The sequence below is a fragment of the Lissotriton helveticus genome, chromosome 4_1, assembly GCF_964261635.1.
Source record: "Lissotriton helveticus chromosome 4_1, aLisHel1.1, whole genome shotgun sequence".
NCBI lineage: Eukaryota > Metazoa > Chordata > Amphibia > Caudata > Salamandridae > Lissotriton > Lissotriton helveticus.
This window is the reverse complement of record NC_136063.1, coordinates 980,690,906-980,717,999: the sequence shown is the minus strand read 5'-3', so window position 1 is coordinate 980,717,999 and position 27,094 is coordinate 980,690,906. Positions and strand designations below refer to the sequence as shown.

Genomic DNA, 27,094 nt, shown 5'->3' with positions numbered 1-27,094 from the left:
GGCGAGCTGACTGTTGACGGCTTTCTCAATGACTTTGGCTGGGAATGGGAGGATCGAGATGGGGCGGTAGTTCTGAAGTTCAGTGGGGTCTGCTGTGGGCTGCTTCAGAAGGGTGCTGAGTTCGGCGTGTTTCCAGCTTTCCGGGAAGGTAGCGGAGTTGAGGGAGCAGTTGATGACGTCGCGGAGATGGGGTGCAATTATGGAGTCTGCTTTGTTGAAAATGTGGTGGGGGCATGGGTCGGTTGGCGATCCTGAGTGGATGGAGTTCATCAGGCGGAAGGTGTCTTCAGTGGTGATTGGGTTCCAGTCGCAAAGGTTGTTAGAGTGCGGTTTTGGTTCGGAGGTGGGTGGAGTGGACTGGTCTTCGGACTGGATTTTAAAGCTGTTATGTATGTCAACGATTTTGTTGTGAAAGAAAGAGGATAGAGAGGCGCAGAGGTCTTGGGAGGGAGTGATGTCGTTGGTGTCGGAGGTGGGGTTGGTAAATTCTTTGACGATGTTGAATAGTTCCTTGCTGTTTTGGGTGTTGTTGTCAAGGCGATCCTTGAATGCTGATTTCTTGGTGGATCGGATCAGTTGGTGGTGTTTGCGGATGACGTTCTTGAAAGTGGTCAGGTTGTCAGTGGTTGGGTTTTTTCTCCAGGCTTTCTCGAGGGTGCGACAGAACTTCTTGGATTTCTTAAGGTCATCGTTGAACCAGGGGGCTTTTTTGCTACCTTGCTTGATTAGATGGTTTTTCAAGGGTGCTAGTTCGTCGGCGCTGTGGTTGATCCATTGTGTGAGGTTGGTGGCTGCTTGGTTAGGGTCCGATGATTTAGCAGGAGGGTTCTGGTGAAGCGATGTGAAGAGCTGGTCGGTGGTAATTTTGTTCCAATTTCTTCGGGGAATTGGTTGTGGGTGGTTGTGGGTCGTAGTTTTTTTGTAGTTGAAGTGAACGCAGCTGTGGTCCGTCCAATGGAGAGCTGTGGTGTGATCGAAGGAGATGTGCTTGCTGGAGGTGAAGATTGGGTCGAGCGTGTGTCCGGCATAGTGGGTGGGGGTATCAACAAGTTGTTCGAGTCCGAGGTTGGCCAGATTGTCCAGAAGGGTGGTGGTGTTGCTGTCGTTTTTCTTTTCCAGGTGGAAGTTGAGGTCTCCCAGTAGAATGTAGTCCTCGGAAGGGAGGGCGTGTGGGCAGATGAAGTCAGTGATGTCTTTGCTGAAATGTGTGCGGGGACCTGGTGGTCTGTAGATGAGGGTGCCTCTGAGTGTGGTCTTGGGGTCGGTGTGGATCTGGAAGTGAAGGTGTTCGGCGTTAGCTAGGTTGTCGTCGGAACTGGTCGTGATGCGGATGGTGTTCTTATGGACGATGGCGATGCCTCCTCCTGTTTGGTTGGTGCGGTCTTTTCGGATGATCTTGTAGGCGTCCGGAAAGGCTATGGTGATGTCGGGCGCTGATGAAGTGTTCATCCAGGTTTCTGTAAGGAAGGCGACATCCGGCGATGTAGTGTCGAGTAGGTTCCAGAGTTCAATGGCATGTCTGTGGATCGAGCGGGTGTTGAGTAGGATGCATTTTAGGTGGTTAGTGTCGGAGCTCAGTTCGGAGTTCGTGGGTTTGGTGTGGGGTCTGATGCAGTTGAACTTGCAGGATTGGCATGTGAAGGGTCCATGGGTTTGTCCTGGGGCGGCTAGGTTGCAGTTTTGGAGTCTGCCGGGATTAAGTGCTGATAGGGTAGCGGCGTCGTATGTAATGCGGACAGAGTGGGGTTTGCGGGGGCCTGGGGGTCTGGCGCTGGGCGCGGTCCAGGCGCGGACGGGCGTAGACGGGCTTACCTTTGGCACACCTTCGGCGCGCATGGGGCGCTGCCGCTGCGCGTGAGGGCTGCGCGCAGAAGCAACTGACATAAGTGGATGGTGGAGGGGGCGGGGGCGAGGGAGGATCAGCTGGGAGGCGGGGGCGTGGTGGATATCCGGCCAGGGGGACACAACAACAACAACAAAATGGCTGCAAGCCAAAACCGAAACAGGACTGGGGTACAGAACACAGTGGGCGCGATGCAAATGGCAGGCACAATCAGTCACAAATGATTTCAACAGGCGGCATAACACAATTGTGAATATTGTTAAAGCGCTCTATGGCAATCTAGCGCTACGATATAAATCAGCTTGGCAAATATTAAACACACGGGTAGTCTAGCACTGCAATATAACTCAGATTAGCAGATGTTAAACAAAACAGGCAATCTAGCGCTGCGATAAACTTCTAATGATCAGTCAGGCAATTGCAAGTCTGGCTGGGTAGCGCTACGATACCAGTCGGTAGGTAGACCAGTGTTGGCTAAGCATTTGTGCATATAGCACAATGCTTTGAATTGCAAGCGCAGCTCAATGAATACGCAGTGAAGAGTCTTAAACAAACTGGCTGTAGAAAAAAAACTTGGGGGGGGGGGGGGGGGTAACAGAAAGTGTGCTGCAGCATTTTGAACAATCTGGAGGCGCTTGCGTAGGTATTTTGCTACTCCCAAATACAGGACATTTCTGTAGTCCAGCTTAGAAATAACTAGGGCCTGGACAACGGTTCCCCGAGCAGAAATGACAATACATTATTTTTCTTAGTCACTTCAGTATGCCAACGCAAATGGCTGCCACCCTGCTAATCTGCTGACTCATAGTGAGTTTGTTGTCCAGCAGAACACCCAAGTTCTTCACAACTGGGACTGAGTTAGGGGATTACCAATGCTAGATGGTCACAGGTGGGTGCCACAAGGGATAGAGGGATTACCCAGGAGCAAGACTTCTGTCTTGTCTCCATTCAACTTTTTATGTATCGTCAGCATAGGAAGAGAGTTTAAGCCCACAGTTCTCCACAATCTCTGCCAATGGTCAAACATATAGATTGAATAGCAGAGGACTCAAACTGGATCTGTGAGGCCCACCAGAAGTTAAACAATATTGTTTCGACCTATGTTGATTAGTATGCACCTGAAAGATCTGAATGTGCAAGAAGGACTTTAACCAGGATAAGGCAGTATTTTGTATTCCCAGTCCTTCTAGTCTTTGTATGAGACGAGCGAGATGCACAGTATCAAATGATGCAATGAGATCTAACAAAATCAGTGCAGCAGCTACACCATCATCTAGTTGGTAATAAAAGAACTCCGTAAAACCAAAAAGCGCTGATTCAGTGCTATGACCAGCATGAAAAGCAGACTGTGAGGGATGTAGTAAGTCGCTGAGTTCTATGTGTCTAGTAAGTTGTAGATTTACATGCTTCTCTAATACTTTAGTTAGTGTCGGTAATAACAATATAGGTCTAGAATTCGCCCAAGTAAGAGGGTCCAGATTAGTTTTTTTTTTTTTTAGTAGCGGAGTAATCAAGGCTGTTTTCCAAATATTCGGGACCACACCCTTCATCAAAGATCTATTTAACAACTGCTTAATCTGCTCTATAACAGAGTTAGAGAGTTTTACCAAAATGTCTGGGGGGGAAGAGATCCTGATCTAATGGACGCCAAAATTGTCCTGAGCAGTGTCCCATCCAAAGGCCGGATCTCGTGTATCCACTGTTTACCTTAGGGAGACTAAATGAAAAACTGAACTCAGCAGTAGTGGAAAACCTGCTACTTTTTTAGATAACAAATGTGACCATTTCCTCACATTGTGGTAACAGGTGCGATGTTGGACAGATAGGAGAGGACTTTCACAACACGAAACGGAGTATTAGAACAGTTCTAAGTTGTTATAATTGTACTTGTAAAAAAGGCGGCATTAGCTTTGTGGCAAGCTTTTTGCTAGGAGAATAATGCGTTTTTGTAGGTTACCTTATCTTTCGTATTATACATTTTATGTCCCATTCTCTCCAGATGTTTCAGGATTTCTTTTGTTTGTATCAAGAGTTGTTGTACCAGGGAGCCGTGGGCAGGGTTCTGAGGTGCTTTTTAAGGGACACAGATACTAAAGTGTCCAAAGAGGACCGAATCCATTCATCCACCGTGGAAGTATCTAGTTCCATTGAGTCAGACCACCGAGAGGAATTGGCTTCTAAAGTAGCATTCCACCGAGAAACATGTAATTTTGCCGAGCTCCTACTAGAAGAGAGTAAATGGGATTTGAGAATCTGCACACTTCAAACTATGAAAAATGAACAAAGAACAGCAAAATGGTCAGACCATAGCAACGGTACACAGGGGGTCTGACTGTTTTCTCAAGTTGGTAAATACCAAGTCTAATACATGCCCAGCTTTGTGAGCAGGGGAATTATTCTTCAGCTGGATATTCGGGGCCAGGAAGTCATCTATCAGTGACGTGGCTGTACTACAGGTGTTGTCATCCACTTGAATATTCAGGTCTCCAAGGATCATGAAATTCACATATTTAAGAATAGCTGGAGTGAGACAGCCAATGATATTGGTACACCACCCTACTGGGAGAAAGTCTGTTTTGCCTGACTGTAGCACTTTCTCATATGCGAATTACAGTGTCTTTCTACAGTGTTATGTCCTCAGGTTGCATGTTATCCCACAAATATATCCCACTGTATTCTAAAAGCCTGCATTAAAATCTGACTCGGAGTTAAAACTTTCAATTAGTCCCTCTTCTTTCTTTCAAATGACCTACTCCTAATCTCCATGCTCTGCTTTGCCGCTTCTCTCTTTGGTATAGCCCAATCTAAATTGCATGCCTCTCTCCCTCAATTACGTTAACTTTATTTCTGCAAAGTGTCTACAACTCATTTCATTGGCCACAGCTACCCCTTCATTGAACCATACCCATGCATCCTAGCTAAACATACCCTGCTCTAGCTCTTCTATTCGTTCCCCCAGTCGTTTGCAAGAACTCACATAGCATGTGAAGTAACCACTGAATCCCCCACTAATTGCAGGTAGTGGATTAGCGTAATCTTTGCCATAAAGAGCTTTAATGCCTTGTCATGGGTAGTAAGCACAATATTAATCCAATTACAATACTTCAATGTCATATTTTCTTTTTAATTACCGATCCATCTAAGATCGGTGGATAACAAAATGGCACCTACGTCATTTCATAGGCACACATGCGTGGAGACTCATGCCTACGGCTACAATATGATGTGATAGGCTCCAGCATTGAGACGTTTAAAAAAAAAACATTTATTTAACTTTCCGCCATGCTGTACAGCATCTTGCTGTTCCGGTACAAAAGTGGACCTGAAGCATTGCTCGCCAGTGGTTACATACCTCAGTTATATTTTGCTAGCGCTACACAGCACAAACATTGGTTTTGAAGAACATATAGTTTTTTTAATTCCCTCCTTCAAGTGGCTTTTCTAATAACTATTCACCAGAAGCCGTTGATGGTTTCTTTTTTTTTTTTTTTATTCTTTTTATTATTATAACACAAGAGGAGAAATATACATATCGGGTGTCATAAACGAATACAACACAGCTGTGGACGGGCAAGTGAAGTGAAGAAATACCGTACAGTTAGAATCAGCAAAGAAATCAATACCAGCGGAAAGCAGAAGCAAAACAATTAGATAGCAATGACCGCAGGCACCCCCCCCCCACAGCACCCGCCCACCAGGAGTACAGGATATACGAGGCAGACATATGACACCCAGATACGTTTAGGCAAAAATCAGGAAAATACGCCACATCTCTTGTGAAGAAGGGAAAAGGGAAATAGAATGGTCATAGAAAATAACAAAGGAAAAATAATAAATCCCCCACAACCCCCCACCCTACACCCCTGCAGATGGCTACGACCTAACCCCACTAGCAGCGTGCCTGTCGCCCCCTAAACTACGCCCCAAGGAAGGGAAAAAGTTGGAGGAGGAGAATGTTGCAAAACGATACGAGCTCCCGGACTCCCATCCCCCCGCCAAAAGCAGACACCCCCTACCGTAGTGTTAAGCAAATTTTAGCAAATCAAGAGACAGTCCGTAGGGGAGCCGCAAACAGAAAAAGGACCATCCCGCCCGACCCCCGGCATCACAGAGGCAGCAATCCCGTCCCGAGCATATCAGACTAATAATCAGACAATCAGATTCACATCTGGCCCTCGCTCCCACAGATACCACCCAGCAAAGACAAAAGAAACAGTGCAGCAAAGTCCAGTCAAGTTCAGCCCAAACCCTCACGATCCATCACGATGACCCCGTCCAGTACAAATAGGTCGCTGCGTTTCTCCACGCAGGCTCTGTCCATCCGAACCGCCATCACAACAAGATTAATAGAAAATAGTAGAGTGTCAAGATCAATTCGAAAGGAGGGAAAACAGGATAGACGGCCACAGAGTCCAAAAGTTAAAGCAAGTCCACTGCCCACCAGCGATAAATCAGCAAAGCGGTTTTGATTACTCACAAAAAGAGGCAAAAGTATAGTCCGACAGACTTTGGAGAAGTCACAATGGCTTACGAAGACAGTCACATCCATCTCGGGCGGGGTCGATATAGGGCTAAATAAACGTCCAGTTCTTTCGGGCTCGATCGCCGCCATCTTAGGGTCACAGTAGATTTCCGTGTCGGTATTCTGCACAGGGTCCTCGGTAACAATCAAGGCGTTCTCCGCGGAAGAAATATCTCGGCTCTCCAGGAACAAAGGGCCGGAATCCGGTCCCAAGCCTATATGATCAACAGTTATGATCATCTCCTGGAAGGTGGCGGTGAATCGCGTGTGGAGCTCCAAAATGGCAGCGACGGTGCAGTCTCAGCCCGCTCCATCTCCCCTCAATGAGCGACCGGGCAGGTGTCCAAACCTCGGAGGTGGACTTCTCCGGGGCACAGAGCAGAAGCAATGTAGAAACCACTGTTAACACGTCCAAAGCACGATAGCAGTACCGTCGCCGCCCACGAGGAACCGAGCCCAGAAAACCCCGGGAGCTCAACGGGGCCTCCGGGCAGCGGAACCCCGAACAAATAGTCGGTACAATAGGCCACCGTAGTTGCTGGGTAGAGCTGTCACCAAATCACCATCCATAACGGGAGATGAAAAACGCCACTTCGGGAGACCGGAACCGCCCACGGTCCGCGGCCGATGTTGTTCAACTCCAACCCGGCCGGGTTAGAACTCGAGGCCCCGGCTTCAAATCTGGGGTAGGCCAAGAATGGCACACGACATATCTTTGTCGTCCGAGCAGCTAGAAATTCCGGGATTGCACCTTTCGGGTCAGGCGCAGTTCACCTGCACGGGAGTCCGGCGGGAAATCAGGATGGGAGTCAGGATTCATAAGCCTCTGGCGGAGGTCGGCGGAGCCGGGAGCTTATGCGGCCATCTTGGTTACGAGCGTAGCTCCTCCCGTTGATGGTTTCTTATTAGGAAACAATAGAAAATAAAGTTTATAAAAAATTTTTTTTTTTTTAAACTATTCACCAGAAGCACTTCAAAACAAAAGGACATTTTTTCACAGATCCCAGGCTCTTAAGAGTGTGGCTACAACTTTTGCAGTGGTGCATTGTGATCTCTCAAATAGAACGACAAACTTCCTGCAGAAGCCTCTGATGGTTCATTCAGATGGGAGACAGAAAGACCAAGCAACTCCCTTTCATGCTTGTGTGTGAAGAAGAATGAGAATAAGCAATATCACAGAGAGTATCACTGATACAAACTGATTAGACAAACTTCAGGGTGTACTGCTCAAGCCTCCTGACATACAACTATTCCCTCTGTTCTTTGCCCAATCATCATATATCCATACTAACATACACAGGGCACACTCTGGCGACATTCATCTCTAGAGCTCCCTTCTTCTTGAGGGCTGTAGCCGACACTCGTAGTGTCAGGGTTATCAGTGAGAGGAGAAGCCCTACAATTAAGTTTGCCACCTTTTAGGCTAGAATGAGCTTTAGTCCCATAAAAGTATTTTTCTTTCTTTGCAGACATAACAAGACAACCACTTTCATACAAGCTTCTCCTATTCAACTGCATTGGCTCCTAATTGAAAAGAGAGTGTAATTTAAAACTCTAGGTTTCATTTTGAAAGCTGGACTCGCCCCCTGTTATGTCCAGGATCTGGTCTCTCCCTATCAGCCCAGCCCAGCAGGAGGCTAAGATCTGAGAATCAGGCTTTATGCAGCGTGCCTGGAATTCGCCTGGCACACACAGGCTCCCGCTCCTTCGCATACCTGGGCCCTAAACTTTGGAATGCCCTACCGGAATTCTTATGGTAATGTACGTCTCTGCTGCTTTTTCACAAGTACCATTAAACTTGGTAATTTTAATCTTTCAGTTAGAAACTTCTACCTATGCCCAGCGCCAGTAAACCCATCAGGTAAGTCGGGCACTCTGTAAGTGGAAACAATAATAATAATAATACTCAGAGTATATTTTATCAAGTCCATACAGTGAATAACATACTTTTGTTCCTCTCACAAACCAATTTCCAATAACTTATTCTGTTGAGTTGTGATTGACTTTAACATTATCTTTTATATTGTTTATACTTGTGGTTACTACTATGTGGTTTGTGTAATTCGCTTGCCACAGTAGTCCATTTCGGTCTCCTGGCTATGCTGCTGATTTTTTGACTGGGAAAAGGGTGATACTGGGGAAATCACTTAATCTTCCTGTGCCTAAAATTGTAAATGTATGTGAAATGTAATTCAATTAAAAACGTGGATGTAATAAAATTGGGAAATTCAAATAAACTCCACTTCTAAGCAGCCATGTTATACAAATACCAGTACAAACATACAATTAAATCCTACCAAGATTTCACAAATTTGCTCTAAATGCGTGTCATCTGGCTCTACCTTTTCCAAACATTTATTAGAGGAGACCCAAAAAACAATCTTAGTTTAAATAGTATTTAAACAAATACATGTTTGCAATGATAATGATGAAGTGTAATTTAATCATGTGTGGCCTAATTTCCTAAACAATGTATTGGGGAGGCCACTGTCTCTCTTTATTTGGTGGTCTTCAATTTGTTTCAGTTTGTACCAGGGTACTGATCTAATGTACTTGAAAAACACCTTGTAAGACTACAATTTTCCAAATTTCCTCGGAAAGAATGTCTTACATCCTCAAACCCTCTTCTTTCTCGCTATATGTACTTTAAAATGTACAAATTGCTATTGTTTTTCACATACGTCCTTAAGGATAACTTTCACCATTATAGATTAGTATTTAAGTCAAATTCCAATCAGTGTCAGTAACCTGTAATTTTTTTAATGCATTTTCCAATGTGATTCCAAAAATAAGATTGCTTAATATATTTCTATAATTATTGAGGAAGTACCGTATTGTACCGTAAGTCTATGTAATGAGTTCCTTTCACTCTTATTGTCTCATCCACCAGTGAGTTGCCAAGGTGCCAATGTGAGGTGCTGGAGGTATTGGAAATTATACTTGAAAAAACAAGAAAGTTCAAAAGTCAGTGCCTACAGAGGAGTGAAGATTAAGAATTATAGAGCATGAAGTTAATGTGGCTGAGGCTGCAGTGAGTACAATGGAATAGAGACCAAAGGTAACAAAGTCAGATGGATGCACTGGAAACCAGAATTGAAAACATGTAATATTTTCAATAAACAGCCCCTTCTGCAATTATCATGTGAGAGTGCATATTGGATGTTTGAGAACGCGAAAAGCGCCCCTTACACTTGTATGGTGGGTTTAGCAAGCCTAGCTGCTGATGTGGATGTGGCTGAACAAATTCAACCATATTTCACAGCCACTGTGACCTCCCTTATCGCTACAGATTACCCCCAGGGGTGTCCACTTCATTTTCTGACATAATAAATAGAACAATTAAGGTAACTCTGCAGGACTCAGAATCGGACAAACCCTAGAACAAGGGAATCCTGCTCTTCCCACTCTACTCCTATGAAGATGCAGTTGAAAGGCAACTGCTAGTGATGAACAAAGGACTATTGGCATGTGCATCAAAACAACATTGTGGAATCTGCAAAGTGGAGGGTGCTATACAAAGCAGCCGCTCTAATGTAGGGGGCAGCATATCTTTTTGGGTGAATGTAAGAGAAGGATCCTCAATGGCTGAAAGTGAACTTTTAGGCTGGTGACAGTTTCTTCCTGTTGATAAGTTACTGCCTGAACCTTTTCATGGTCATGTACCTGATGACCTAGGGCCAGACAGGGCCTACTTTTTTATTTATCTGGGAATCTATCTGTTTCTGTATGTGTGGCATCACCATGTTCCTTTCCATTTTCCTTTCTTTTCGCGATCATGCTCCCTCTCCCACCTTCCACCTCCCTGCAGCAGAGATAGATGTATTGTCCTTGCAAAGAGCAGCATGTAATTAAACTTGCTGATACTTCCGGGTCTGGGGAACTGAGGAATAACATGAAAAGAAATAGATCTTCTTAAAATATGTGCAATGAATACACAAAAATATTCAAAGTGGCTTGCCTCTATTATTTGATATTATAAGATTATGCAGTTGAGACCTTAGCCTTTGCATCCAAGTTCTACCCTAGAGTTAATTTAATGACACACCAGTGGGGCGCAATCCCATTGCTAAGTCAGGTAATAAGCCCTTTGATTTTTCCATGCTGGGCTCTACTCTGCTTCAAAAAAGGAAAACTTTTACCTCTCCACACATTTATCTCCCCTGATTTGGAGTATATTTATTTGAAAAAATGTTATATTTACTTAGTCAACATCAATTGTATTTCAACCAAAACAAATAGTCCAGAAATAAATAATACTCACTTTATTCCTTTCCTGGATATTATTTTTCCATACTTGAAATTAAAAACATTTTCAAATCGTTTCAGCTTGTACTCACTTATACTGTTAAAGGCAAAAAACAATCTATAAGTATTATAGTCTGGGTGGTAAGTTAAGACCCTCTTGTAGTAAGACAGTCTTGATACACAGCTAAAAAAAGATGGGGATTATATTTGATAACATATCATTAACTTTTGTTGCGTACTTTACTTTTCATTTGTAGTTAGGGTTAGAAATGAAGGAAGTTACAAAACTGTTAAAATTGTGGATTATATAAAATAACCTGGTTTAGATGAAATGCAATCCGCACATTAGAAAAGAGGAGTTGTGCTGGAAATGACCCTTGCACAGAAGGAGTTTATGATATAGCAATACATTTTTTTCATTTGCATTGAAAGGCATCTACATGGGTATCACCACTTGCAACAAACAGCGGACAGAAGGGCACAGCACTGGGGACATCCAGAACACAGGGTGACAAGAAACACTTGTTCAGCTTATAGAACAGTCCATTTACCCTATAACCACTGGTACAGATCACTGTAGAAATGTAGGGGACATAAATATAAGGCTAGTTATACCTCCAGATGAGGTGGCTAGCACCTTCCTTGGCATCACTAATACACAAAACTATACTCAGGAAACATATTTTTCTAAAACATTTTCCTACGCATATATGAAATTGCACATTCAATATGATCTGCAAGAAAGGCTGTTTACTTTGCAAACATTTCTGATTTTTCTATCTTCTGTCCATTTGTACTTAATACAGGGAAACGTTCATCTCTCTTCCAGTTGCCACTGATGTGCTTTGAAGGGATAAAAGAAAACATTGCCCCCTTTGCTGCTTTAGGCCAGGAATGGTAGCCGTGAAATCAGAAATGGCAACCTCAAAAAATGGAGTGGAGATAAAGTCAGAACCATGGAAGTCATGAACAAAGAAACACCACTGAGGAAGGTCAAGCTTCAAAAACACCTCCTCCAAAGATTAGATAAAAATAGAAATTCTTAAAAATCAAAGCCAGGCCTCATTTCCTGTTGTTATTTAAAAGGAAACAATATTTGCACAATGAAAATAATTGAAAGGGACTTAATTAATCGTTACTTGTTTTTGCTAAGAGATCCTAACAACGAGATTATGTTATAAAAGTAGGGCACAGAGAGTGAAGGGTAGAAAAGACTCTTCATGCCAAGCAAAACAAGGGGACAGGATTACAGAATCATATTTTAGGTCCCAATTGAAGCCTACCGAAATCAGAGGCACTAAGTCTTCAGTCGATAACAAAAATAGCAGCCCTTGCTATTTCAATGAACATGGAGATCTATTACTCAAACAGGTATAAGGGTGTGCAACATTTCTAAATCTCAAAATAGATTTTATTTTCTGCTGTACTTGAATTAGATTAGCACTTAGAAGTACTAGAATGAGGGTAGGGTTGCTATAAATTTATAAAAGCAATCATATTAGAGTGGTTCCTCTTACAACTTTGGTGAATGTTACTACACCAATTTTGTTTTCATTGTAGTTACAATTTATATAGGGTGCACTAGACTAGGATTTTGAATTAAAATACACATTTAAAACATATGCTTTCTATTCTATTGTTGCTAAATGTGTTGTTCCTTAAATTAAATAAGATTTGGGGTTCCACTAATTGTCCCTGCAAAGGCTCATGGGATTGATCATTATCTGAAACACATCTTGCTAAATAGCGATCAGTGGGTAGTAGAATGGTTGCAGTACAACTAGTTTTCGGATTCAATTTGGAACATTGTCCTTAATTCAAGGGAGTCTAGCAAACCCACCTCTGTGTCTCTAGAAAATCTAGAGAACATATCAATTAGAAAGAGGTCTTGGAAGCTACTGATACACACACCGTGAACTCTTACCAATTATTTATTTAATGAACTAAAGCGCCCTCAACATCTACTGGTTATAATTCAACTTCCCCCTCTCCCTGATTAGCCTAACTGAGTAGTATAACAAACATTAAACTAATGTTTCTGTTTTCAATAATGTGGCAGAGAAATGGATAAAAAAAGAAAAAAGCAGTCCTCTCAATCAGATTATTCAAGAACATGGCTACACATTTCTATTTCCATCTTTCTCTTTTCCGCTTGCTTGTCCACACTGAGGTCCTTCACTCCATATTAGCACCACCTAGCTGCTGAGAACAGCTAATATTGCACTGCAAGCGGGCAGCATGAACCACTCCCAAACAGATTTCAGACTGACTGATCTGTCACCCTCAAGCCCACATTCACTGCCTCCTTCACATAAGCTAGATAGAACATCGCCCACAAGAGAATACAAGGGTTGTTTCTGCCCCGTCCAATCAAGCACTTCTGCTGTCAATAAGCATATGTTGAAAATTTAGGATTTCATTTAGAAATATTCCACTCATAAATGCTGCGGTGCAGGGCTTATTTGAGGACACATTTTCTGAAGTCCTGGCTCACTGCTATATAATAGCTTTAAGATAATGGATGAGTTGTTCAGGGACTTGGGAAGTAGTGCACACATTACAGTGATGTTGATGTGAGATTCAGTGCACATACAAAGGCGAGCAACAACATTGTATGCAAGTTGCAGACAATTCAGGTAACATGCAGTTTGAGAAGGTACAAACAGCATTGGCACTGGGCATCAGTGGTGTAAATGGAAAACATTTAGTCTGGGAAACCCAAAAACGGGTTGGGTTTGTAGCCCAAGGAGGGTAGAGTGACAAGAGGCATGAAAAGCAGTGTCTGACAAGCAACATATACCTTTAGTTTTTTTAAACTCTACTGCAAGGCAGTTGACAACAAGAACACATCTGACAGTAAATTTGTTCTGGCTTGGAGTAGCCGCGCCAGCGACCAAGATGGCCGCTTAAGGACCGGCTCCGCCGGCCGTCCCATCCTGACTCGCCAACCGGCATAATATCCTGAGTCCCGTCCCTACCATCTGGTGGGTGACCCACAGCTGTGCCACGGGGTGAAAATTTGGAGAGTTTGCGTGGTCCAGCGACCGTCAATCGTCGTCTGTACCTTTGCGGCCTACTGGGTGACGAGACCGGGACCTTGAGTGTGGCCCTGCCCGCATTGGAGTTCAACAACATCGGCAAGGGGGACCGGAAGTGGCCAGTCGGAGACCTGGCCGCGAAACTTTCGTCATTTCGTGGATGCCGGACGGCCCCATTTTCCGGCTGCATGGCTTAGAGACTTTTGTCACAACGGGGGTGACCCGTGGCCGCCTGGTTTTGGCGTACTTCAGGGAGTATATTCGGTCGGACCCTGGTCGGGAGGCAGACGTGGTGCCTGCGACTCTTGGTGACCCTGAGCTATGGTTGACCTGCTGGACAGTCTCTGAGGTGGCCCGAGGTGACTGTGTGCTACGACCGTGAGTCATCATATCTTGTGCGGAGTATCAGACTCGGAGGGCAGAATGGCGGCGAGAGCGGACCCCGATAAACCTCAGTCCAAGTCTGTGAGAGGGACCAGGCAGGTCCAGTCTAACAAACTGGATCGGTACACCATGCCTAAGGGGTCCCCGATCAAGGTGAAACGGGGTCCAGCGGGGGGCCTGGAGGGCGAACCCGCCGGGGACGACCCGACGATGAAAGATCTAATGGCTGCAATCACTGGGGTCCAGTCCTCACTGAGCAAGATGGACAACAAGTTGGACACTGTCTCCTTTGAGGTGGGCCTTATCAGGGCGGATCTCACGAAGACAAGCGAAAAAGTTAAGTGCCTGGAGGTCAAGGCGTCGAGCCTTATGGAGGATGTCACAGAATTGCCACAGGAGGTGAGGGAACTTAAGGCGGCCAGGACTCAGGTTGACCGGAAACTTTTTTTTTATTTTTTATTTTTTTTATTTCCAAGACCTTTATTGTAAATGCATTTGATTGATAACACAGCTCAGTGCCTACAATCCTGAAGAAGGCCGGCAGCGTTATAAACAGGTACGTGCATAGTATTGAAAATGTGTGTGGCTGTAGTGCAGTTTACACAGCAAGTCGCCTACAACCACCATGGGCCGGCCGCGTCAATAGTAACTGTGAGTCTTGGGGTTTATTTTACTGTGGAACACAAACGTAAACCAACTTGGATCAGTCCACTACCGCACTCCATACCCCCCCAACATAATTGCTAATTGTGGTTGAGCAGTGCCTGTGCAACAATAATATCATAAAATTTACAGAAATTGCATCCGTTTTGAGGCTAAACATTTTCACTCATCCCCTTGAGCATTTAGGTATGCAGTCAGATACACCCAATAGTCCTTTGGCCTGGATCTAGCTGGTAACATTTCCTCATATGTGCGTAATGTATCATGGCAGTAAGTCATATCCCTGAGCCATTGCTTGACTTTCGGCACCTTTTTACTCCCCCAGCACATTGAGACTCTGCGCTTAGCTAGCAGTAGGGCCACTGCACAAAATCGACGTGGTATTGGCTTCATTTTCCCCAATAGACCTAGGAGACAACAGCGAATGGTGCACTCTAGAGATATCCCCACCATTTCAGACAATTTGTTTGTAACTTCCATCCAGTAGGCTTGGATCTTCTCACAGTGCCATGCTAAATGTATGAAGTCGCCATGCTGAAAGTGGCAGCGTGTGCATCGCGCATCGTCTCTCAGACCGTATTTATGCAGAGAGACTGGGGCGTAGTATGCCTGGTGTAAGTATTTAAAATGAATGATGCGTAAGTTTCCATATGGCGTTAGGAGTGTGGTCAGAGTGCATGCAATTTCCCAGTCTTTGTCAGTGAGGGGGTCCTCCAATAGCGGGTTCCATCGGTCCCGCGCCTTAGCTGTGGTGTATCCTATCTCTTTTTGAGCCGATGCATAAAGTCTGGACACCAAGTGAGATGTGTTAGAGGTCGTTAAAATTAATTGCAATGTGTCCAGGGTAGGTGGCTCCTCAGGAAAGGTGTGATAGAGTTGTCGAATCGCCATTTTCAGTCTATGGAATGTAAATTGAAATAATAAAGATGGGTTTTGTATGTAGGCTAAATCTAGTTCTGTGAGGAAAGTTCCATCTTTATATAAATCTCCCATGGAAGTTAGTCCTACTTGTGTTAATAGGCCCATGTCCACTGGTTCAGCTGTTACCGACAGCGCCGGGTGATTATGTAGGGGGAGGGCCGGAGCGTAAAGTGGTAATGTATGGGCTAGCTGGGCTAATCTCTTCCATGCTGCGTTCTTAACGTCTATGGTATTAATGTCTTTGCTGTGAAGTGGTAGTCTGTCATGTGATAGGATGGCATCAAGCGGGATGGGAGCAGCATCTCCCTCCTCCTCAGCTACATTGGTCATGTATGGGGTTCTATGATACCAGAAGGCTGCATACTGCGCCTGCGCACAGAGATAATATAGGAAGAAATCCGGTACACCCCACCCTCCTTTTGATGTTGGCAGCGTCAAGATGGTGAGATTGATGCGCGCTTGTCTACCCGCCCAGATCAGCCTCAAGACCATCGTTGTCATGCGCTTAAACACTTCCCTTGGTGGCTGAATGGGGATGTTGTTAAAGAGGTAAAGGAGTTTGGGGAGCACTACCATCTTTACTATCGCGATTCGATCGGCTATGGATAGTGGGAGCTGAATCCACCTCTTAGTTTTGTCCTCTAGAGCATCAATCGTTCCACCATAGTTAGTCCTAATGACTATTTCCGGGTCCCTATGAAACCATACGCCTAGATACCTAATGGGGTCTGTTTGCCATTCTAACGGGTATTCCACCGCATGCGGTGTGCTGGTGTCTGTGAATGGGATGATCGAGGATTTTTCCCAATTGATCTGTAGTCCTGAATAACCCCCGAATTTGATGTATGTACGCAAAAGGGGATCCAGATTCTGTGGCGAGTCACGGACATATAGTAACATATCATCCGCATATAGCGAGATATGTAGGGGTCGACTCGGAAACTGCAGGGCGAGATGATGGCTCTTCTGCCTAAATATGCAGGTCAGGGGTTCTAGGGCCAGAGCAAATAGCAGGGGGGACAATGGGCAGCTCTGCCTGGTCCCTCTTCCTATGTTAAAAGCTTCAGAGACATAGCCAATAATTCTGACTCTAGCAGTGGGTCTCGTGTACAACAGTTGGATCTATTGAATGTAGATCAGTGGAAATCCCATCCTATGCAGTATAGTAATTAAGTATTCCCATTCAATAGAGTCAAATGCCTTGGCGGCGTCCAGCATCACAGCCACAGCCTTCATCGTCGGGTCTAGATAGTGTGAGACCGCAAACAGTGTTCTTGTGTTGTGCGTTGTGTTGCGGGAGGGTATGAAACCCGATTGGTCTGGGAGGACTAAATTCGGCATAAGGGGTTGTAGTCGCACCGCAAGTATTTTGGCAAGTATTTCGGAGTCGACATTAATAAGGGAGAGCGGGCGATATGAGTTACAACTCTCTGGGTTCTTATCCGGTTTAAGGAGTGCCACTATTAACGCCTCTCGAAGTGTAGATGGTAATATCTGAGCGTCATGTGCAGCCCCAAACATAGCAACCAGACGAGGAGCCAGGAGGTCCCTGTATGTTTTATAAAACTCACATGTGAATCCATCCGGGCCAGGACTCTTACCATTGGGCAAGGATTGGATCACTTCCGTTACCTCCTCTACTGTGATCGGCAATGAGAGGTACTGCCTCTGGGCGTCAGACAGCCAGGCAATGGCTATGTCATCCAGATATTGGAGCATTTCTTGTTGTGTCGCTACCGGCCTAGATCGATACAAGTCCCCATAATTCCGAACAAAGCATTTTAAAATAGCTGCGGGATCTGTGTGTAATTGATTATCGTCTCCTCTGATCTGTGTTACCGTATTGGGAACTCTGCCAGCGCAAATTTTGGTCGCCAGTGCTCTCCCGGGCCGTCCACTCTCTCCATAGACTCGGGCAATATGTCTCTTACTCAGGTACTTGACCTCGTCCTCAGCTAGTGAGTGGTGTTCGGTTAAGGCAGTGCGTATGGCAGCAAGTGTTGCCGGAAGAGGCGTTATTTCGTATTGGTGTTCTAACGATCTAAGTTTAGATTCGCACCTGGTCAATTGCGCTCGTATATCTTTTAGTATTCCAGCTGTTGTGCTTATGCAGACACCACGAATTGTAGCTTTGAAAGCCTCCCATAATAGGCCTGCATCCTCAGTGGATTCACCATTTATTAGGAAGTATTCTCTAATCGCCTTCTCTATAGTATCGGCATATATAGGGTCGGTCAACGCTGTGGCATTGAACCTCCAGCTACATGGTGGCGGCACATAATTAGGAAAGTTCAGGGAGAGTTTAATGGCGTTGTGGTCGGATAGGGTTTTGGGCATGTGTTTGATCTCTGTAGTCCACAACAGCAGTGCATCCGAGCCCAGCCAGTAATCAAAGTGCGACCAGCTGCCATGCGCAGCTGAAGTGTGTGTCGCTTCCTTGACCCCTGGGTGACGGGCCCTCCAAATGTCTGCTATACGGAGATCTAGCATCATGTCTAGCAGTTTGGTGCGAGCCTGAGTATGATGTTCCGTCGTGTCACCCGATCTATCCAGCTTGTCATCCAGGGCTAGGTTGAGGTCACCTCCCCAAAGAATCGTTTGCTCATCAGCTGAATGTAGTTGTTGCCAAATTGCATGATAGTGGTCAGGTGCATCTGTGTTGGGGCCGTACGTATTTACCAGTGTTAGTGGATGTCCCCGTAGTCTGCCCTTCAGAATGAGATATCTGCCATATGTATCTAAGACCTTCGAGTCAACCTTAAAGTTCGTGCTTTTCTTAATTAGTATGGAAACCCCCCTGGAGTACGAGGAATATCTTGAGCAGTGAGTGGATTCCGCCCACCTCCTTCCCACCTGAGCGGTCGAATGCGGGGCTTCATGCGTCTCTTGAAACATAACAATATCAATGTGCCACCTGTCCAGGCACGCAAATATCTGGCACATTTTTTGGGGATTTGTGTAGCCTCTAATGTTCCAGGTAAGGAAGTTCAAGGGTGGTGCAGTAGTCGGAATTTCAGTCATCGAGTCATGTGTCGTGATATAAAAGCGTTATCATAGTGTTAGAAAATAATGTTCCTTCTGTCGCACCTAGGAAAACATGTATAGGCACCCCTGAAATAGCAACTAACATTTATCAGAAGGGTATAGGCAGTGCATCTTAAGCAGTCAGATCCATAAATCAAAACAACACCCATAATGGTTCCCCTCCCACCCACAACAGCAGCCCAATCCTGCTGATGCCATTCCCCAAATAAACAGTCTAAAATCAAGAACATTTCGTGGGAATTTCCCATAGGGGGGTCCGCCTGGGCTACACATCTCCATCCGAAATATCGGATGTGGACGGACTACAGTAGTCAGTGACAACCTTTGCATAGAGCCTTAACAAGTCATAACGGTACTTAGTGGTACTGGACATTAGAAGCCATTAGGTATTATCAGGTAATAGCGCCACTGGGTCAAGGTTTCATGGAAAATAAGGGACAATAACATATTGCATATTCAGTATTAATCCGCAGTTGATGATCAGTAGTGTAAGACATTACAATATCGGAAGGAGTCTCTGCGGAGCGTGAACAGTTAGGCTAGATATCGGGGCATATCAAATAGTGTCTATCGAGTATCCCCAACAGTGCGCATGCCCCAGCTCGTTTTCAGATTGTGCTGCGAGTTGTTGCAGTTCGTCAATCAATGGTCACTCCGCCTAACTTTGTGAGCAGTGTCCAGTACCTGGTATCAACTGTGATTTTCGTGCTTATACATCAGTGTTAGTGCCTAGGCGGGCATACGCACCTGCGCACCCTCATAGTGGTCCTGTCTGCCCCGTATCCCGCCCAAGAAAGGCTCATTAGCGCATAAGCACAGAATAACCGGCGACCTCATCTGTCATCATATCCTGCAGGAAGGCGGCAGAAGCGTCTCGTAACCTTCCACATCTGTATGCAGAGTACTAATTAGGATAAAGTTGAGGGTCAGTTGGCTCTTCTCAGATTTCCAGTGTTAGGACAGAATTGAGGTCCCCATAGTTCTCTGTGGCAGTGGTGGCAGTCATTTATCAGGGCCTCTTCTCCCACTTCCCTCCCTTGTCCCTCTGAGCTCTGTGCAGGTCTGCAGCGCTGCCTAGTGATTGGGAGATGCGCTGCTATATTTTACAGTACCTTCATTCATGGAACCATTCCCTCTGATAAGCCCAGTGGGCCTTTAACTCAGCCGGGCAAACCATGTCCCTACGTATAGGTAAAAGCTCGCGCACTGATGGAGTATAGTAGTACATGAAAATCCATAGTATGGACTTACCGATCATGGGGAGTTCATCTCCGCCTATATCAGAGCTCACCCTTCCGATGAAGGCCCTACCATATCAGTCTGCAATGGTCACGAATCCCCGCATCTTCACTCGTGCTGAAATTGCAAACTCGCCTCATTCCTTGTCCTGGTCCTGTTCCTGTCTGTCTCTGGTCCGACGAGAAGCCACAATAGTTTTGATGTAGTCGTTTGCCGCCTTGGGTGTGGACAGCACTGTTGATTTGACTTCCCAGGTTACCTTTAGACGTGCAGGGTACAGCATAGCGTAGTCCACCTTTAGGTCACGTAGTTTGGCTTTAGCTGTATTGAATTCTCTACGTGTCTGTTGCACAGCCATAGTGTAATCAGGGTAGAACTCTAATCGGTTGTTTTGGAAGACGAGTTCCTGGCGCTCACGTGCTAGTCGCAGTATCGCATCACGGTCTCTGTAGTTCAAAATACGCGCCACAATTGGCCTTGGTGGTGTACCTGGTGGAGGCCGGGGCGCCAAAGTACGATGAGCCCTCTCCACAATGAAGACCGGTGACAACGCATCTTTTCCAAAGAGTGCCAAATAGAGGTCCTCAATATAGGTCTCCATTTTGCCTGTGTTTGTGGATTCAGGCACACCTGTGATGCGCACGTTATTGCGTCTTGATCTGGCTTCCAAATCCTCCGCCTTTGAGCGTATTACTTCTAGTATCTTCTCAAAGCCTGTGCATTTAGACGTACTAGTATGCGCTTCGTCTTCCACTGCTGATATTCTTGTTTCCGCCTCGTCCAGTCTTTCGCCATGTCTATCTAGTTTTGCCGCCATATTGTCAACTCGACAAGTTAGATTGTCCAATTTCCCGTTAATTTCCTGGAGACTGGATTGAATGGCCTTCAGCGTGGATTCCATCCCCCGCGTTGTATCCTCCGCCGTGTCTGTCTCTGCGTCTGAATGGGAAGTAGGCGTTCTGCGCTGCTCGAAATGGAGCAGCCTGTTGCCTGTCCGGTTTCCCCATGTTGGAATGCTGGACTTTGCCGGAGCACAGCAGGCAGATGGGTTACGGAATGGCACCGCAGCTGTATTAGGAGGTAGATTCGTGGTAAAGGTGCTGGCGTATAGTAGTTGTTCCTGTTTCGTATGCTCAATAAAGTCTGCTCCTCAGGCTGCAGGCGGGCAGGATGCAATGGGACTTGGCGCTGAGAGCGGGTCAGATGTGGCAGCGGAGAGGGTGATTCCTTTCCAAGTAGTCGCTATTGGCCGGTAGCCCACCAGTAGCCGCTATGGTGCCTCTATAGCAGACATAAGAGGGGTCGATGAGTATGTGTAGGAAAGACGTGGAATAGTGTCGCCACTCCGAAGCATAGGTGTCACTCTGCAGGAGATATACTGCTATATAAAACGTTTCAGAGCTGCAGAGAGGCCGACATAGCGTGTTCGCCGCTTTATTTCATTCCCCAGGAGGCCAAAATGTGTTATAGATGCCTAATGTGGTCTATGGAGCACTACCGTACCTGGGGGGAAGGTAGCCATTGGAAGGCGGGTAATAGGCGATGCCGCAGTAAATTTCGCCACCAGTGATTGTGCCTCCACCCACGCTACAGTTCGTGCAGAATCACCACCATATTTCAGCGATGAGCTGTGAGATCTGTGTTATGTTATTTGAGGACGTTTGTTTCCTCAGCCCGTTCTTGTTTGTGTTGTTGGCAGACACACGTTATCCATGCAGTTACGAGTTATTCATATGGGCGCCGCCATTTTGTTAGCTGTGTTTGCGCCGTTTTTAAATCGCGGGTGTGAGCGCCCTGGGTCGCTTGTCCCAACACAAACCACAGCCTCTCCGTAATGCTCTCCTGCACGGCAATTAGCAGCCTGGTTAGGGAAGTGTCCGCTCATGCCTTAGTAAGCGCCGGGTCTCACAGAGTGCAGGCCTGCATCTATGCTGGGGGTCGCCATATTTGCCGCCATGCCAGTCCGAACCCCTCGCAGCAGATCCCCGAGCTAGTAATTAGGTGTCTGTTAGTGCGGGGAGACTTTACCCAAAAGACGCTCTCGGAGCGTACGTACCGATGTCTGTGGTGGCGTCTCAGGGCGAGATTCTGCGGCGCTGTGGTGCCTGGAGCGCGATGCAGTAGGCAGCGGTGGTCGCCATCATACTCAGTGACAGTCGCGGTGTGTTTCAGCCTCTTAGGTGAAGTTTCTTCGGTAGCGTAGTCCGCACCAGACCGCAAGCACGACCGTTAGGTGCCTCGCATCTTTATCTTGCAGAATGAGGGGTTTATCGCTGAAGTCGGTTGCCGTTGATGGGTTATATTTCGTGAGTTCAAGCCCGTCCGGCGGAGCTGTCAAATCAGCCAGCCATCCCGCAGTGCGCCCTCTAGCGCCCCCCAGGTTGACCGGAAACTTGATGACTATGAGGGGCATGCAATGAGGAACAACATACGCATCCTCGGTGTGCCGGAGAAATCGGAGGGCCAAGCCCCGGACCTCTTCGTGGAAAATCTGATCCTCAATCACCTTCAGCCCAAGGGCCTCAGTAACTTTTTCACTGTGGAACGGGTGCACAGGATCCCTGGGGGACGACCGGGGGCGGCTCCTTGCCCCCTGATAGCACGGGTCCTGAATTTCCGGGACAGGGATGTCATCCTGCAAACGGCGCGGGCTTCGGGCCCATTGTCCTTTGAGAATGCTTCTCTGCTGTTCTGCCCTGACTTTACGCAACTCGTGCAGAGACAGCGGCAGAGCTTCATGGTGGTTAGGCGGAGATTGAGGGTCATGGAAATCAAGTACTCGATGATGTTCCCGGCCCGCCTCCGAATTGAACACGATGGCAAGACCTGGTTCTTTGATACTCCTGAGGTGGCGGCGGACTGGCTGGATAGAGTTCGGGGGTCAGAATCCGAGGCTCGCGCCCAGGCGGAAGACGAGGGACAATGACTTTACTTGACTGTGGCTGAGCGGACTTGCCGAGGTGGCGCGGTTGTGGGTTTGTCAGGGGCGATTGTCTGTTCCCCCCATTTGTAGTGTGTTGTGAATTTATTTGCATCAGTCCTTGAGGGGGGGATATTTCCGAGTAGGAGGGGTTGGCGGTCCTGTTGTAAGGTCCTCCTCCGCTTTCTACTTTTAGTTATTTGTAGTCTAGATCTCGGGAGACAGGCTGTGAGAAGGGACCCGGCGGAGCTCACTCTAGGGCCGGACTACGAGACCCAGACTCCCCTGCGCGAGCAGGACGCTGCCCAGTCAGCCACATCCAACAGGAACTACGGACGGCGATCCATGCCTCTCCTCTCTTTCCACAGCGAGGACCGACGTCAAGGGGAGGAGCTACGGAGGAAGGACCAGTAAAAACGGACGCCAACCAGGAAGAGGGGTCGCAGAATATCCGACCTGCCCTCCCACACAGGCACATTGCTAATTGGGGATGAGCGCAAGCTGTACGCAGGGGTGCAGGGTGGGGGGTTGGGGAGTGGGGTTTTGTTGTTTTTGAGGGTGTGTTATTTTTGTTGTTTGTTTTTTGTTTTTGCAGTGGGTGTCATCGACTATTTTGGATTTGCTGAATGTTAATCATGACTTCCAGTAGGCCGGGATTGGCCTTTTCCATACTCAGTTGGCAGGTGAATGGTTTAGGGGATAATATCAAATGAGCTATGGTGGGGCAATTGATCAGACAACACTCGCCAGAAGTGGTACTGCTGAAAGAAACTCTTCTTATGGGCAAGAGATGTATGGCACTGCATAGAGGGGGCTACAAGCTGGTGGCGCATGTGGGTTTCACTACCGGGTCTAGAGGAGTGGGTATCCTGGTGAAGAACTCGTTCTCATTCACTATACAGCAACCTGGACTGACAATCGAGGACAATACATTGGCGTCTAGGGGTTGTGGCAGGGTAGAACAGTCACGTTTATGTCAGATTATGTCCCTCCGGCCCTGCAGGTGGATACCTTTTGCGACCTGTGTAAGATCTTCCTTACTCTGCCTGTTGGGGTTTTGGTGTTGGGGGGGACTTTAATGCAGTGATGGATGGCGAGGCTGATAGACATCCCTCCCGGGTTTTGTTGCCGTCCCGTAGGTGGTTGTCAGATTTTGTAGCTACCACTGGACTGGTTGATGGGTGGAGGTTAAGGCACCCCGGAGACATTGAATACACGCATGTCTCTGCTGCGCACCGCTCCATCTCGAGGATAGACTATGTCTTGGTGCCTGCTTTGCAGGCGGCGTGGATTCAGGAAGTGCGACACTTGGCTAGGGGGGTGTCCTATCATTCGCCGGTTTGGCTTCGACTTCAGCTGGGATGGGGTGATGTGGCTAGGATTGCCCCGATTAGTGCATGGCGTTTGAGGGACCCCGGCACCAGGAAGGAAATAGTGCGTGCTACTGATAGCTACCTTTGTGAAAATACTGGTACGGTAGACTCGAAGTGCTCCCTTTGGGAAGCGTACAAAACTGTTGTGCTTTCTCTCATTTCCGGACAGAAGAAAAAGAGCAGGGCAGAGATTGATAAGGTGGAGGCGGATCTTTTGGCCCTGGAGAGGGAGGTATCTTCTAGCTCTGACCCGGGGGGTCTTCACCACCTTCGGCTCCTTCGGGATGAGTATAGGAGCCTGGCACGTGACAAGGCCAGGACGCAGCACGCTGACACCCAGAGCAGAATTTATGAGCATGGCGACAAGGCCGGTAAACTGATTGCATGGTTAGAGAAGGGGGGTGGGCGTCTCGTCTTGTGCCGGAACTGTTGATTGAAGGTTCAGGCAAAACCTCGGATCCCCAGCAGATAGTAGACAAATTTGCCCGGTATCACGAAGAGGTGTACAGGTCGGAGGGGAAATATTCTGAGAGTGACAACGCTGACATGATACGGGACATCCCAATGCCCGCCCTGTCAGACGAGGATAGGGAGTTTCTAGACTCTGCCTTTACGAATGATGAGGTGGCGGCGGCCATTAGAGGGGTTCATTCCGGGAAGGCCTCTGGCACGAACGGACTCCCTATTGAGTTATACAAGCTGAACGCTAACAGGCTGGCCCCGTTTCTACGGGACATGTATGAGGAAAGCAGGGATAAGGGTTATCTGCCTTATGATCAGCGGGTCGCTAACATCATAGTGATCTATAAGGACGGTAAACCGCGACTGGAGTGCCCTTCCTATCGGCCGATATCGCTCCTGAATGTTGAACCAAAGGTGTTGGACAAATTACTTGCAACTAGACTAGTGAGAGTCATCACGTCCTTAGTGCATCCGGATCAGTCTGGCTTTATGCCGCGCCGCAATACCGCCCTTAATCTTCGTAGACTGCATGGTGTCCTGGGAGGCGCGTCCCAAATACATGAGCCGGCGGTTCTCCTATCGTTGGACGCCACTATGGCTTTTGATAGAGTGAAGTGGCCCTATCTGTTTGCGGTCTTGGGCAAACTGGGGATTGGTCCAGAGTTTGTGCGATGGGTTCGCCTCTTGTATTCCGGCCCTTTGGCTTGAGTGGTCGTCAACAATCACAAGTCGGGGGACTTTCCATTGGGGAGGGGCACCCGGGAGGGTTGCCCCCTTTCCCCGCTCTTGTTCGCCTTGGCTCTTGAGCCGTTTGCGGCTTGGGTGAGGTGGGACAGATCGATTTAAGGGTTGAGGTGGACGTCGAACTGGGAAGACAAAATTTCACTGTGCGCGGATGATATCCTGTTGTATTTGACCTCCCCTAGGCATTCACTGATTGTGTTTTTGGATATACTGGCGATTTACGGGAGGTATTCTGGTTTCGCTATAAATTAGGCGAAGTCAGCCTCTTTGTGTTGAGTGGAGACCCGCCTAAGGTCCCAACAAATTGTCCGGTAAAACTGGACGGAGGGGTTTTGTTATTTGGGTATTTTTGTATCGAAGGACCCCAAGGTGAGATATAGCGCTAATTTGGTACCCCCGTTGGCTAGGCTTAGAAGGGATGTGGCGAGATGGAAATCTCTGCCGCTCTCCCTGTTGGGTCGGCCGGTTTTATTTAAGAGGCTGGCTCTTCCGCGTTTCCTGTATGCCCTTCAAAACACCCTTGACCCGGTACCTCCCTCATACTTTAAGGAAATTGAGTCTCTTCAGAGACAGCTCCATTGGAATGGGAGACCGCGGATTGCGCTATCTAAACTGATGTTGCCATGGTTTGACGGGGGTATTGGCTTGCCTAACATCCGGAAGTACTATTGGGCTTCCCAGCTGGCGGCCATCAATCATGCCATTTATGGCTCGCCAGTCGATCCCGGGTATGCGATGGATCGTAGCCAAATGCCCGGGGGTGAATACACCAGAGCGTTATATGCTAGACAGGGACGGTTTCCGTTGGTGGGACCACCGGCAGTTGCGACGCGAGTGTGGCATGAGGCCAACCGTTCTCTTAAGTGGGACGGGAAGATTACTTTGGCGACTCCACTATGGAACTCGGAGGGTCTGGGCAGTTTGTGGAAATCGAAAGGATTCGATCGGTGGGACCTTATCGGGATCTCGCAGGTGAAAGATTTGTGGGGGAAGAACGGGATTCTCACATTTGAGGAGTTACAGGACAGACACCAACTGCACGAGAGTGAGCGGTTTCGCTATATACAGATTAGGCACGCGTTGCTGGCTGGCGTTCCCCGTGGTGTTACACCCCCGGAGGCCTCTCCACTGGAGGACCGGGTACTGGATGGGCATCTCCCCACTAAGGCGATATCGCGGTTTTATAAGAAGTTGATTAACCACACCGATGATCCCTTAGTGACACTCAGGGAACAATGGATTGCTGATGGGTTGGTCTTAGATGATGAAGATTGGGGGGAGGCAGTATCGTCTCCTAGGACAGTAGCCGTCCCGATGAGGCTTAGGTTGGTGCAGCTGAAGATTCTCCATCGCTCTTACACCACAGGTCTTAGACTGTTGCGGATGGGTTTAGCTGCAAATGCGGACTGCCGTAGAGGGTGTGGGATGATTGGGACATTTATGCATGTGCTGTGGGAGTGTGCGGAGGTTCGTGAATATTGGACTGCGGTGCATGGGAAAATACGGGAGGTGTGGGGGGTGCAGCTTGAGTTGGAAGCGCGCCGTTGCTTGCTCAATGTATGGGAGCCTTCCGACCTCACGACCCACGGGAAACTCTGGGTCACACTTGCTTGTATGATTGCCAAACGCAATATTTCGCAGCTATAGGTTGCCAACCAGGCCCCTCAGTTTGGGAAATGGATGGAAGACCTGGAT

The 27,094-nt window shown here is 47.2% G+C and overlaps 1 protein-coding gene and 1 long non-coding RNA gene across 4 annotated transcripts in view; one reads left to right on the top strand and one right to left on the bottom strand.

Moving 5' to 3' along the window:
* MPPE1 (metallophosphoesterase 1) overlaps window positions 1-27,094 on the bottom strand; it is a 766,027-nt gene that overhangs the window by 263,563 nt on the left and 475,370 nt on the right. For 2 of the 3 annotated variants that reach the window (XM_078687603.1, XM_078687604.1), the window contains one exon: window positions 10,627-10,707. The exons of the other annotated variant lie outside the window; for it this stretch is intronic. In XM_078687603.1, coding sequence (XP_078543729.1) covers window positions 10,627-10,707 — 81 coding nt within the window. The remainder of the gene's footprint in view (window positions 1-10,626; window positions 10,708-27,094) is intronic. 3 annotated transcript variants of the gene reach the window in all.
* LOC144828945 (uncharacterized) overlaps window positions 1-27,094 on the top strand; it is a 48,682-nt gene that overhangs the window by 2,076 nt on the left and 19,512 nt on the right. Inside the window, exon 2 of the long non-coding RNA XR_013610560.1 lies at window positions 9,256-9,423. This is a non-coding gene — a long non-coding RNA (uncharacterized LOC144828945). The remainder of the gene's footprint in view (window positions 1-9,255; window positions 9,424-27,094) is intronic.